This window comes from Cricetulus griseus, chromosome 7, assembly GCF_003668045.3.
Source record: "Cricetulus griseus strain 17A/GY chromosome 7, alternate assembly CriGri-PICRH-1.0, whole genome shotgun sequence".
Classification (NCBI taxonomy): Eukaryota; Metazoa; Chordata; class Mammalia; order Rodentia; family Cricetidae; genus Cricetulus; species Cricetulus griseus.
In genome coordinates, this window is record NC_048600.1 from 3,736,695 (window position 1) to 3,749,875 (window position 13,181).

The 13,181-nt window shown below is 43.5% G+C and overlaps 1 protein-coding gene across 1 annotated transcript in view; it reads right to left on the reverse strand.

The window, feature by feature from the left end:
* Arhgef33 (Rho guanine nucleotide exchange factor 33) overlaps positions 1-13,181 on the reverse strand; it is a 75,038-nt gene that overhangs the window by 38,874 nt on the left and 22,983 nt on the right. Inside the window, exons 3-4 of the mRNA XM_027425998.2 lie at positions 8,753-8,862; positions 6,686-6,735 (exon numbers count right to left, since the gene is read on the reverse strand). Of these exons, the coding sequence (XP_027281799.1) occupies positions 6,686-6,735; positions 8,753-8,777 (75 nt within the window). The 5' untranslated portion in view covers positions 8,778-8,862. The remainder of the gene's footprint in view (positions 1-6,685; positions 6,736-8,752; positions 8,863-13,181) is intronic.

The window sequence follows — 13,181 nt, forward strand, 5'->3', positions numbered from 1 at the left end:
GGGCACACTTTGAAAGATCTGTTTTATTTACAGAGCAAATGTAAAATATACTCAACAGGCACTAAATTAAGATAACGTTGTTGCTTGATTTTCATGTCTGATTAGACATAGAACGCTTAGATCCACATCTCTCTTCTAAACAGAAATATTCAGAAGGCTTATTCTATAATTTAAAATACATGTCTGGAGAGATGGCTCAGTCGCTAAGAGCACTTTCTGCTCTCACAGAGCACAGTGTGGCTGCCACCACCCACATCAAGCAGCTCACAACTGCCTCTAATTCCAGCTCCAGGACATCAGAGGTCCTATTCCAGCCTGCTCTGGCACTGTGCTCATACACAAAATCTGCATACAGACATGTACATATTCACATAATTTAACAATAAGACTATTTTCTACCAAGTAAGGAGCTGAAGGTAAAGCACAGGCACCGTGAAAATTCACACATATGTCTCTACATGTGCATACTTCTAGACATTTCCAAAACCAGTTCATCCAAATGATTCCAAGCTGCTCCGCTATCCTCTGCTATGGCTTAGTGTCATATACCACATCTCTTAAATACAGATGTTTGGGTTCTATTGTTTTCTTTGGGGGGGGGCAGGTGTTGCTGGGAATTGAACTCAGGACCTCTGGAAGAACAGTCGGTGCTCTTAACCGCTGAGCCATCTCCCCAGACCCAAGGGTTCTATTGTTTTCACAAGTGGTTTCTTCTAGGCCTGGGAATAAGGAGAAATAAGAAGAACCAGAAGTGATTGTTCTGAGGAGAATAAGTAGAGCCTATGAAGCAGCTGGCGCTCAGAGGCCAGGGAGTACCACCGTTGACCTACTTTCCATTCCAATCATTTTCAATAGTTATGATTACTGTGTGTGTGTGCACACATGATGTGGGGGGGAGTGTGCACACATGTGGCTGAGATGTGGAATCATGCGTGAGATACCTGGGCTCTTAAAGCCATCTTCAGCTAGGGGCGGACTGGCCTTGCATACCAACTCGACCTTGTGAGTAAAACAATTTGGAAGTCGGGATCTTAACATGCACTTTCTTCAGCTCTCTGATCTTACAGGACAAGGACAACCCAAGAATTAGAACATAGTCAGTCTACCTTGTTCTCCAGAGAGCTGAACATGTTCCTCATCTCATTGATTTTTTTCATGAAGCTGATCTAGAGAAGTCACGGGCTCCCACTGGAGGCAGGTGCAGGGGAGGCATGTTAGGCTTAGAAACAGGAGAAGGGTCCGAATTCTTCCTACTAACCTGCTCTTAATTTCCACGTCTCAGTTATCTTCTTCCTTCCTTCCTTCCTTCCTTCCTTCCTTCCTTCCTTCCTTCCTTCCTTCCTTCTTTCCTTCCTTCCTTTGTCAGCTTCTTAACTCTTCGTATGATTCCTTTTTTCCATCAAACTTCTCTTGGGCCTCAAACTAAATTTCCAGGAATTCCAACTTGGGTTTTCACAGCCTTCCCATTTCTCCCCAACATATTACCAAGGTCTGGAGCTACTACTATGAGGTAGACCCAAGGAACTTTGCTGTGTTTTAGGTACTTTGTGAACTCACAAATGTCAAGATTTGGGAAATCTTCCACAAGTCATGTGAAATTCCTATAAACCCCGATAAACATGAGCAAGATGTTTATGCTGGGGTCCCACATGATGCCAAAGATGCCAAGGTAATTGGGGTTTTTGTGTCCTTTGGTTTGGTTTTTTGAGACAGGGTTTCTCTGTGGCTTTGGAGGCTGTCCTGGAACTAGCTCTTATAGACCAGGCTGGTCTCAAACAGAGATCTGCCTGCCTCTGCCTCCTGAGTGCTGGGATTAAAGATGTGCTCTACCACTGCCTGGATAATTGTTTTATTTTTTTTCCTTTAACCTAACTGCCAAGGAAACCAGGTTTTTTGTTTTTGTTTTTTGTTTTTTCTGTCAACCTCCATCTTCCAGTTTTAGGTCTCTTTATTGATCTTCGAAGATGCTGTGTTTGGCCAGGCATTGTGACGCACACCTTCAACCCCAGCATGCAGAGGCAGGTGGATCTCTGTGAGTTCAAGCCCAGCCTGGTCTAGAGCAAGTTCCAGCACAGCCAGGGCTACATAGAAAAACTCTGTCTTGAAAAAGGAAGAAGGAAAGAAAGAAAGAAAGAAAGAAAGGAGGGAGGGGGGGAGGGAGGAGGGAGGAGGGAGGGAGGGAGGGAAAGGAAAAAGATGCTGTGTTTAAAACAAACTAAGCAGCCCATAATTTAATTCTTTTTTTTTTTTTTTTTTGAGACAGGGTTTCTCTGTAGCTTTGGAGGCTGTCCTGGAACTAGCTCTTGTAGACCAGGCTGGTGTCGAACTCACAGAGATCCGCCTGCCTCTGCCTCCCGAGTGCTGGGATTAAAGGCATGCACCACCAACGCCCGGCCATAATTTAATTCTGAGAAGAAACATTCTTACCCTCTCATCGGCCATTTCCATGGAAGCTGACCTACAAGTCCTTCTCACAGGGCCTGATGAAAGTGAGGTGAAGCTGCTATGTAGACATTTCTCTTACTGTCTCCACAGACACTGCTGGCCTGGAAGAGCTAACCACTCTGGTGTTGTGATTTTCCTCAATACAGAAAGTACTGATGTCTAACAAGGCTATACAGATCCCAGATGACCTTCAACGGCAGTTTTGACAATACACGACTAATTCCCATAGTTAGTTTGAGATATGACCTTATATTGTATCTCAGGCTAGCCTGAAATCACTGTGTAGGTCAGGTTGGGCTTAAATTTGCTGTGATCCTTCTGTCTCTATCTCCTAAGTGCTGGGATAACAGACATGCTAGTATAACACCATGAACCTGGCCTGTAGTTATTCAATTAAAGGTCTTTTGGACAAACAACTTATTTCTTTAAACTTCCTTTGAGGCAACATGGAAAGACAGGAAGTCATAGGGACAGGAAAGGAGCCCCCCACCCAATGAAGAGTCTGCTTGAAGTCTATGGTCAACTGCAAAGCCAGCATTCCAGTATCACCACTGTTGTTGACAGAGATGACACTTATGACAGCAATAAAAGAGGCCTGAGGCTGGATAGCCCATAAACCCCAGATAGAACCAAACACGACAGGTTAAAAACATCAGCTAGGCAATGGTGGCGAACTCCTTTAATTCCAGCACTCAGGAGGCAGAGGCAGTCGGATTTCTGTGAGTTCAATGCCAGCCTGGTCTCCAGAGCAAGTTCCAGGACAGGATCCAAAGTTACAGAGAAAACAAAAAAACAAACAAAAAACAAACAAACAAACAAAAAAGTCAATGAAATCATTACTAACAATATTCTGTTATACTCATAGATTGGTGCCTAGCCCAGTCATCCAGAGAGGCCTCATTCAGCAACTGATGGGAGCAGTTGAAGAGACCCACAGCCAAACATAAGGCAGAGCTTTGGGAACCCCAGATAAGAGGGGTAGGAAGGACTATAGGAGCCAGAGAAGTCAAAGATACCACAAGAACATGGCGCACAGACTCAACTAAGCAGGCCTCACAGAGGTTCACAGAGACTGAAGCAGCAAGCGTGGGCCTGCATGGGGCCGAGCTACACCCTGTGGGTGTTTGTTATGATTGCGTAGCTTGGTATTTTTGTAGAACCAGTACTGTGGTGGTTTGAAAGAAAATGGCTTCCAAGGAAAGTGGCACTATTAGAAGGTGTGGCTTTGTTGGAGTAGATGTGGTATTGTTGGAGGAAGTGTGTCTCAGTTCACTTCCTGCTGTCTGCAGGTCAAGATGTAGAACTCTCAGCTCCTTCTCCAGCACTATGCCTGTTTGTATGCCACCCACCATGAAGATAAACCTCTGAACTGTAAGCTATGTCAATTAATGTTTTCCCTTATAGGGAACCTCAGTCTGCTGCCTACACTCCTTCCAAGATTGTTCTGTTGAGACAAGGTCTCATGTGACCCAGGCTGGCCTTGAACTTGGTCCTCCTGCCTTTGCCTTCCTCAGTTTTCTAAGTGCTGGCATTTAAAAGTCTGTGCCACTATCCACCATACCCAGCTTGATTTTTTCCTACTTAACCTTTGAAGAAAAACTTTGGAGTTTGTTTTGATAGAGCAAACCACAAAGATCTTTCTTTTCCCCAACACTATCTCCCAGCAGACTGAACGATTGTATCAGACGCCATAGTGTCAAGTGATGTGCACTCCTTCCAGATCAACACTTAAGTGTCCAACTACTATTTACTATCTGTGTATTTATTATATGCCAAGCACTGTGGTTTATGCTAGAGTACCAAGAGAAAAGCACACTAAATCCTTGCTTTACAGTTTATATTCTGGGTTAGGAAACAGGAATGAAGATTTTGAGACAGGGTCTCACTATGGAACCCTGGCTAGCCTGTAACTCGCTCTGTTTACCAAGCTGGCCACGAACTTACAGAGATCTGCCTGCCTCTGTCTTGTGTTATAGGCTTGTGCCACCATGTCCTGTCCTGAATTTTTCTTTTCTTTTTGGTTGTTTTTTCCAAGACAGGGTTTCTCTGTATAGTCCTGGCTGTCCTGGAACTCACTCTGTAGACCATGCTGGCCTCACATTCAGAGATCTGCCTGCACCACCACTGCCCAACTTGCAATTTTTTTTGAAAATCAATAACATCTGAAGGGATATAATCTACAAAAAATGAAGAAAATTATTGAAATTTCACATTTTCTTTCAGTTCTGTTGTCCCTTATAATGCAGACCATATTCCCTTATAGTTACCTACCCTCCTGCCCTCTGTCCTCTTTCTTTGCACCTCCTTCTTTTGGTTAAAAGTTGCTTGGAATTAACAGACTTGGGAAATGTTCTTTTAAAACAAAGATGGGGTCATCAAGGCACAGTGGAGACCACATAGACCAAATGCTCTTTCCCGGCTCCAAGCACTCCAGTGTGAAGAGATGCACTTGGATTTGTGACACAGCGCAATAATGAGGCCATCCCCTCTGCAGCTAAATTTAGCATACATCAAGGGAGCAACCCACATATTTATAATAGATTTCAAATCATACCTGACTCTAAAGAGGCTCTTACATTCATGCAAAGGCCATAGGCAGGTCAGAGAACACAGCTGAGCATAGAAGGCATCTAGAGGCCTTGGACCAGTGAGGTATCACATCAGCATTGAGGAAACCTACCTCCACCCCAGGCTCTGCTCAGGCTGATCACCCTGTCAGAAGTAGTCTTTCTTTGTAGTCCACTGTCCAGTGATTGGCTTGTCCTTGGATACGTTGCTCAAGTCTTGCAGTCAACAACCCATCTCTGCCCTACTGAATTATATCAATGCCTTCACTGCAGCCTTTTCAAACCCATACCTCGTATGGGCCATTTGTGGATATACTGATGTGCTTTCGAGGTTGTGGACATTCAAAAACAAACAAACAATGAAGTCCGTTCCAATGAAGTCCAGTTAATTTCCCATTAGGCTAGGCAGCAGATTTTGCATGAAACTATTCTCCAAATATAAATGACATTGAAAGGAGGCTGTTTCTTCTGCTCCCTCCCATTACTTATCTAAGAGCTACATAGCTAAGGATGTTTTTCTCTCCTGCTGTTGGCTCGCTCTAGTTAGGTCCATAGCAATCAACTTGCAGAGTGCTTCTGGGAGCTAGCTGCTGTATTGCCTTTTCCAGGATTCAAACTCAACTAATCCAAATAATATTTCCCCCGAGCTGTCTGCTCCTCCGGACTCTTGTCTTCCTGCTTGAAAGGGCCTAAAAACCCAACTTAAGGAACTGGTGGGATTGCTCAGTAAATGGGAGTGTTTGCCTCTGAAATCGGACAACTTGAGTTCTATCCCAGAGACACACAGGGTAGAAGGAGTCAACTGACTGCCATACACATATGCCACACAGAGACACACGTAGACATACACTAATAAGTAAATAAACAAATGTTAAAAAAAAGAGCCTTCTCCCGCCCCAGGCCCTGCTAGAATGCTTGTCATGATTGTCTTTGTAAAGAATCTAATTATTGCCATCATTTAAAATGAACTTAATTTTTTTTCCTGTCACCATACTTGAATGTTTCTAATGCTAACACTCTTAATTCTCAGTTCTCCCTTGGGGGGGGTGTAATTAAGAAAAACATCACGAAAGGTCTTGCTATATAATCTAGGCTAGCCCTGAACTTGTTAAACTCGTGTCTTAAGGTTCCCAGTGTTAGGGGTTATGATGTGCATGTGCCACCACACCTGGCTGAAAAAAGGTGGCTTTTCCTGTGTCCTCTCTGATGACAATGCCATTCATTGTCTGGTGTGATGACCACAGTGACAGTGGTGTAAACAGGAAAAGTAGAGCTGGTGTGGAGATAGGTGCTGTGTTTTACAAATGGAATAACTTTTCCTCTGGCAACCAGTTCTCTCAAAGGAATAATGTGAGTGGCCTCTGCCCTGCCTGTCCTTTGGCCTTGTTCACAGAACAAATGTCAGGGCACAGGTGGAAGGACTTAAGTGTTAAAAACTGCTGTGTGTGAAGGACAGTCACCACTATTCACATGACGGTATTCACAATAACATACTTGTTGTTGCTGGGTGGTGGTGGCGCATGCCTTTAATCCCAGCATTCAGGAGGCAGAGGCAGGCGGATCTCTGTAAGTTCAAGACCAGCTTGGTCTACAAGAGCAAGTTCCAGGATGGCCTCCAAAGCCACAGAGAAACCCTGTCTCGAAAAAAGAAAAAAGAAATATTTTGTTGTTACCTGATAAATCTGTGTGGAAGGGTTATTCACCGGCATATGTTCATTCTCTCCTGTTGGAAGAAAGAGCTTTGTTCAATTGCCACAACTCAATCTGTGCCTGACCTACTCTTACCGGATACACGGAGGGAATAAACACATTTAGAGGATCCTCTGTGTCTGAATGACAAGAACCAGATGATTCTGGAACAAAAAAACTAAATAAATAAACCAGTGCCAGTGATGCTATTATATCCTAATGACCAAACTATGCCTACCTGACAAAATTATCATAGTAGAAAACCCTTTCTTGCCACAAAAGAAAAGTTTCTCTACCAAACCCAGTGATCAGCAGTCATTAACTGGCTAGAAGGGGATGCCCTGGAGTGTCTCCCTCACATTCTTAGGGCTGACTGAAGTTTATCGGAGCTGACATCTGCTCTTTGCCAGGGTTACAGTTGGTAGTAATTGTTAATTCTTCACCTTGGCGGCAAACCTCTGGGAACACTTGCGAAGGGCTGTCTAGATTAGGGTTGGCCTCTGAGAATGTCCTCTCGGGATTGCCATGGTTAAGTTAATTCATGAGGAAAGACTCGTGTTAACTCAGGACAGTGCCATTCCCCGAGCAGAGTGGAAATCTTGGCCTGTATACAATGGAGAGAGAGCACAAGGAGCTGGAGGGATGGCTCAGCCCTCCCTGCTCTTGCAGAGGACACAGGTTTGGTTCCCAGCACCCCCATGATTGCTCACAGCCAACTCCTGTCCTGGGGATATGATGCCCTCTTCTCACCTCTGCAGGCACCAAGCATACAGGTTGTGCACAAACATATATGCAGGCAAAACACTCCTGCACATTAAAAAGAAAAAAAGCATTTTTAAAAAGAAAATGGAGAGGGCAAGCACTAATGTGCTGCTCTTTGCTCTTATGTATGGCTGTAATGTGACTGGTTCTCTCAGGCACCTCCTGTCATGACTTCCCTGCCACGATCAACTGGAATCTGGAATTATGAGCAAATAAGACCCATCTCCCTCAAGTCGCTTTGGTCAGAATAGCCACAGGAAAAGGAGATAAGTCAACCACATAGGTGCCTGGCTATAACATAAAATGTTCCTACTTCTACCTCTCTACGATCTTTGTTTGCCAAACTTCTACATTCTGCCCTCATCTCACTGCAACAATCAGCAGAGGGATTCTTGCCCAACTAGGCAGGGGGGCTGATGGGAAGGAATTATCGGTGGGAAGTTTCTGTAAGATTATAGGCAGAAAGAAAACTATTGCCACTATTGGAGTCTGGAGCCACAGGGAAACACAGGGTTGATAGAGCAGGCTGTAAAAATCACTTACAACTTAGGGAGAAAACCAGGTTGGCTTATAAACTATCTTTCAGAGTATTTTACACTACTCCCATATTGCACAAAGGTCACACACATTGTAAGACACAAGCAAGTCTTGTGAAACTCCTTAGACATATTGGTATGGAAAGCCCTACTTAGAGGAGCCTGCCTCTGTATGGTAAGGTCATAATTAATGTATCACCTTAGCCTAGACCTTGTACCTGGTAGAGGCTGTGTCTGTTAAATCCTAGTGGTTCGAGATTACCAAACCTCCTCATACAAGCTTGAGTAAGGACAATTTAGCCCATTTAATACTATGTCCAAACAAGACTGAGACATATGGACCAGGACCTCAGGCCTAAATTTGACACTTTGTAGTTGTCTCCTGATTGCCCTATGGCTGTTTTCTCCATTGGAAACAATAACAGAGTGACTTCTATACATTGCTTCTGCTAGTAAGCAATGAAAAGGAAATCCACTTGTTCTTCTAGGAGGGCCTAGAAGGTGCTGGGTGTGTATTAGAGTGATGAACCTTATTCCACATGTCCTGAGGCAGTCCTAAGTCATCTCTGAGGCAAAAAGAAAAGGACTCAAGCCATATGTTACATCGATAGCATTTTTTTGCATTCCAGCAGGTCTGTGTTTTTTAAGGTCTCCAAGGTGATGATGGGAAAATAATATTTGAAAACAGTGACAAGACAGATTAACTCCTGCATTCCCTGAATCCCCAGCTCAGAATCAAGATGGTGCTCTGACCTTGCTTTGTTTTGGTTTTTTCCATGGTGCCTGCTGCTTCTCTCCTCCAGCTCACTCTTCAGCATTGCATCATCCTCGTCCTGGATCCAGCCACCTCCCCTTCCCTGCACCTAACAATCAAAGAATAAAAGATAACTAGTAGTACTACCGAAGATACTAGACTAGTTCTATGGGTTAGCTTTTAAATACCATGCACAGTTGAAAGCTAAACAATTTCAGAAGAGTAAATTACTAAACTGAGTAAACCTTTAACTTAAAGTCAGATGCTGAAGAGATGGATCAGCAGTTAAGAGCACTGGCTGCTCTTTTAGAGGACCCAGGTTCAATTCCCGGGACCCACATGATAGCTCACAACTGTCTGCAATTCCAGTTCCAGGGAATCCAACATCCTCACATAGACATACATGCAGGCAAAATACAAATGCACATAAAATAAAAATAAATAAATTACTTTTAAAAAGGAAAATTTTGCTGGGTGTGGTGGCACATACCTTTAATCCCAGTACTCAGTAGGCAGAGGCAGGAGGATCTCTACTGTGCAACAATCTTTGTACACTGTAAATATGTATTATTCTCATTGATTAATAAAAAACTGATTGGCCAAGGGCTAGTCAGGATTTTCAGGGCAGAGAGAATGCTGGGGAGAAGGTGGGCGGAGTCTGAGGAGAGGCCAGGAAACACCGATGAAGCTGATGAACAGGCTGTGTTGAAAAAGGGTACCGCCACATGGCAGAAAGAGTAGACAATACAGGTTGATTTAAGTTATAAGAGCTAGCTAAAAACAAGCCTGAGCTATTAGCCAAGCATTTATAATTAACATTAAGTCCCTGTATAGTTATTTGGGGAGCAGCTGGTGGCATAAAAGCTCTGCCTACAAATTTCTGTGAGTTCAAGGCCAGCCTGGTCTACAAAGTGAGTTCCAGAGCATCCAGGGCTACACAGAGAAACCCTGTCTGGAAAACAAACAAAAAACCTTAAAGTCAGATATTTTAATTTGTTATTATTGGGGAAAGGTGCATACCATGAAGTGCACAGAGGACAACTTGTGGAGTCAGGCTCTCCTTTCACCTTTATATGGGTCCTGGGGTCAAACTCAGGTCACCAGGCTTTTAAGGCAAGTGTTTCTACAAGCTGAGCCATCTCACTAGCCAGCAAATATCATTTTGTAACTATAGAATTTATTACTCAAAAATATGGTAGATTTTTGTTTGTTTGGTTGGTTGGTTTGGTTTGAGACAGGGTTTCTCTGTGTAGCCCTGGCTGTCCTCGAACTCACTAAGTACTCCAGGCTGGTCTTGAACTCAGAGATCTGCCTGCCTCTGCCTCCAGAGTGCTGGGATTAAAGATATGCACCACCACAACCTGGCAATATGGTAGTTTTTAAAAAGCTACATTGTCCTTTGGATCCAACCCATTAATTAAGGCTTACTGGCTTTATTAGCAATTTGCTGTTTAGGAAAATTACATTAAGGAGGAAAACCTGATCAAAGAAAGAAGGGCAATAAACCAATTTCACCATTTTCAGCATCTGGTAGATTCCTTTGTTCCCAGAAGAAGCTTAACAAATGTGAGCAGCCTTTTGTGATCCCTGGACACTGAAGCTCCAAGTTCAGAATGCAGTCTAACACAAAGGAGTAGAGAACTCTCACCTTGGCCTCACTTAGCTGTTCTGCATTTCCCCCTTTCAGTATTTTAACCCTTTCTTGTCTTTTTTTTTTAAAGATTTTATTTATTTATTTATTTATTATGTACACAACATTCTGCTTCCTTGTACATCTGCACACCCGAAGAGGGCACCAGATCTCATAACAGATGGTTGTGAGCCATCATGTGGTTGCTGGGAATTGAACTCAGGACCTCTGGAAGGGCAGTCAGTGCTCTTAACCTCTGAGCCATCTCTCCAGCCCCCCCCCCTTTCTTGTCTTTGATGAATTCCTCCACCTCATGAGCTTCCCACTACAAAGACTGAAGGTGCCAGGTTCTCCTAGTCTCCCACATTTCAGGCTTGATGGACACACGACATAGAGCACAATGCTTTTTATTTTTCCTTCATAGACAGGGTCTCATGTATTCAGGTTGGTCTCAAACTATGCAGCCAAGGAGACCTTGAAGTTCTGATCCTCTAGCCTCTACCTCCTGAATGCTAGATTCCAAGCATGTGCCAGTATGCCCAGGTTTTGTTTGGGGTTTTTTGGATTTATTTGTTTGTTTTTGGTGCTGGAGATTGAACCCAGGGCCTTATGCATGCTAGGCAAGCACTCTACTGACTGAACCACTTCCACAAAATGTTTTAAATTATTGTTAGGTGTAATTCTGCTGCTATTTGTGGGGGGAGATCTTGAAATATGTAAAGTCAAATTGTTATGGATAATCTACATCTGAAGATATAGTTTTCTGACCTGTAACTAATTGGAAACAAGCAAACAAAAACTCCATGTCCTAAAAAAAAAAAGGAAAATGTGTGTATTTCAGAGCTACGGTGTCACCTATCATACTGAATTCCTTTGTTAATTATGGAAATGTAAAATATTTACTTATTGTCTGGCGGTGGTGGCACACGCCTTTAATCCAAGCACCTGGGAGGCAGAGGCAGGTAGATCTCTGTGACCAGTTTGAGGCCAGCCTGGTCTACAGAGTGAGTTCCAGGACAGCCAAGGCTACAGAAAGCAAACCTGTCTTGAAAAATGAAGAAGAAAGAAATGTAATGCCATTGTCTTCCCTGTTATTCTTACAGTAGTTACCTGGTTATCACTGTCACCATGTGTATCCCTATCTCTAACTTATGATTCCCCTGCCTCGACCCAACTTTCTAGGATTACAGGCATGCACCATCACACTCAACTCTCCAGGAGGGAATTTCTACACTGAAGCATATGCTCCTGCTAGTGAAGAATATAGATTGAAAAGCACATTTTTAAAGGGAGAATAACAGCAAGATCACATGGGAAAGTAGCATGACTTTTCTAGAAAAATCTTGTGGTGATTGTGTAACTCCCCTTGAGATCTTTCTTGTAGTAAGCTGCCCATTCTGTACTGAGAATCCCTTACTCTCTGAGCCCAGGAATTAGTTAGTTAGTTAGTTAGTTAGTTAGGTAGGTAGGTAGGTAGGTAGGTAGTTCGTTAGTTAGTTAGTTAGTTAGTTAGTTAATGTAATGTTAGGGATTCAGTTCAATGTAGGTTCAGGTTGAGGCAAGTGCTCTACCACTGAGCTATGTCCCTAGTCCCCTGGAATTCTTTACTCTGACTTTGATAGCCTTTGACTCACTGTCTACCATGAAGTAAATAAATGCCCCTAGCCAGTCTTCATTCCCTTTAGCTTCTTTTTGTTGCATCTCCACAATTGCAGTGCTAGCCTTTAAAACACATCTAGGTTTTGGCAGACCTGTGAGGGAATACTGCTAGGGTTTTAGGAAGCATCTGTAGAGCCCTTGGTCATGCTGAGCTCTATATAAAGCAATGTTTTCCTCCTTGCACTCTTTGGGATCTCCAGGATTGATCTCTGTCCATGTCTCTTTGTCTCTGTCATTGTCTGTGTCTCTTCGTCTCTCTGTCTCTGTTATTTATATGTTTGCGTATGGATGCATGTGTCTGTGTATGAGTGTGTGAGTGTCAAGACAGAGGCAGGAAGAGCTGCTCCTCCTCTGTCACTGTCCTTGAACCTGGAGCTCCTGCTTTTATGCTAGGCTGGCAGAGATCTGTCTCCACTGGCTACCATACTGGGTTGGGTGTCCATACCCAGATCATTACAAGAGTCCTAGGATCAGAACAAGGGTCCTTGTGCTTGTGCAACAAGCATTCTTAACAAGTGACCCATCTCTCTAAGATGACCTCAAACTCATATGTAGCTGAAGATGCCCTTGAACTTCTGATCCCCAGCCTTTAGCTCTCAAGTGCTGGGATCATAGGCATGCGCCTCCATGTCTGGTTTGTGTAGTCCTGAGCACTGAACTTGGATCTTTCCTGCAAGCAAAGCACTCTTCCAGCTGAGCTACAGCTCCAGATCTACCAGGTGTTCCCGAGTACTTTGGGTAGCATTCCTGTCCCACTTTCCATGTCTCCCCACCCATCTGCATGATTGTTTGATTCAGATATGGTAATTTTGGGAAAAGATTTTCTTTTCCAATCTGTTTCTGCTGCTGTTCAAAAGCAAAGATTCTAAAATTGTCAATATAGAGAAACATAAACATGGAAATTTATACCTTAAAAGGGACAGCCATACTGTTATGAAATTAACTGAAAAATTGCATAGTAAAATTAACAGGGAGCTGAAGAAGACTAGAGGCTCTCCTGGCCCTCCCCCAGAGTGACCTAGAATGTATGCCTTTCCCATCCCCATACATGTAAGGGTTAAAACACCCAGGCTTGCCTATTACTTTCCAACTACTTCTGGGACCAAAATGGAAATTTCGGCGCTTCAGGGAATTGAAAT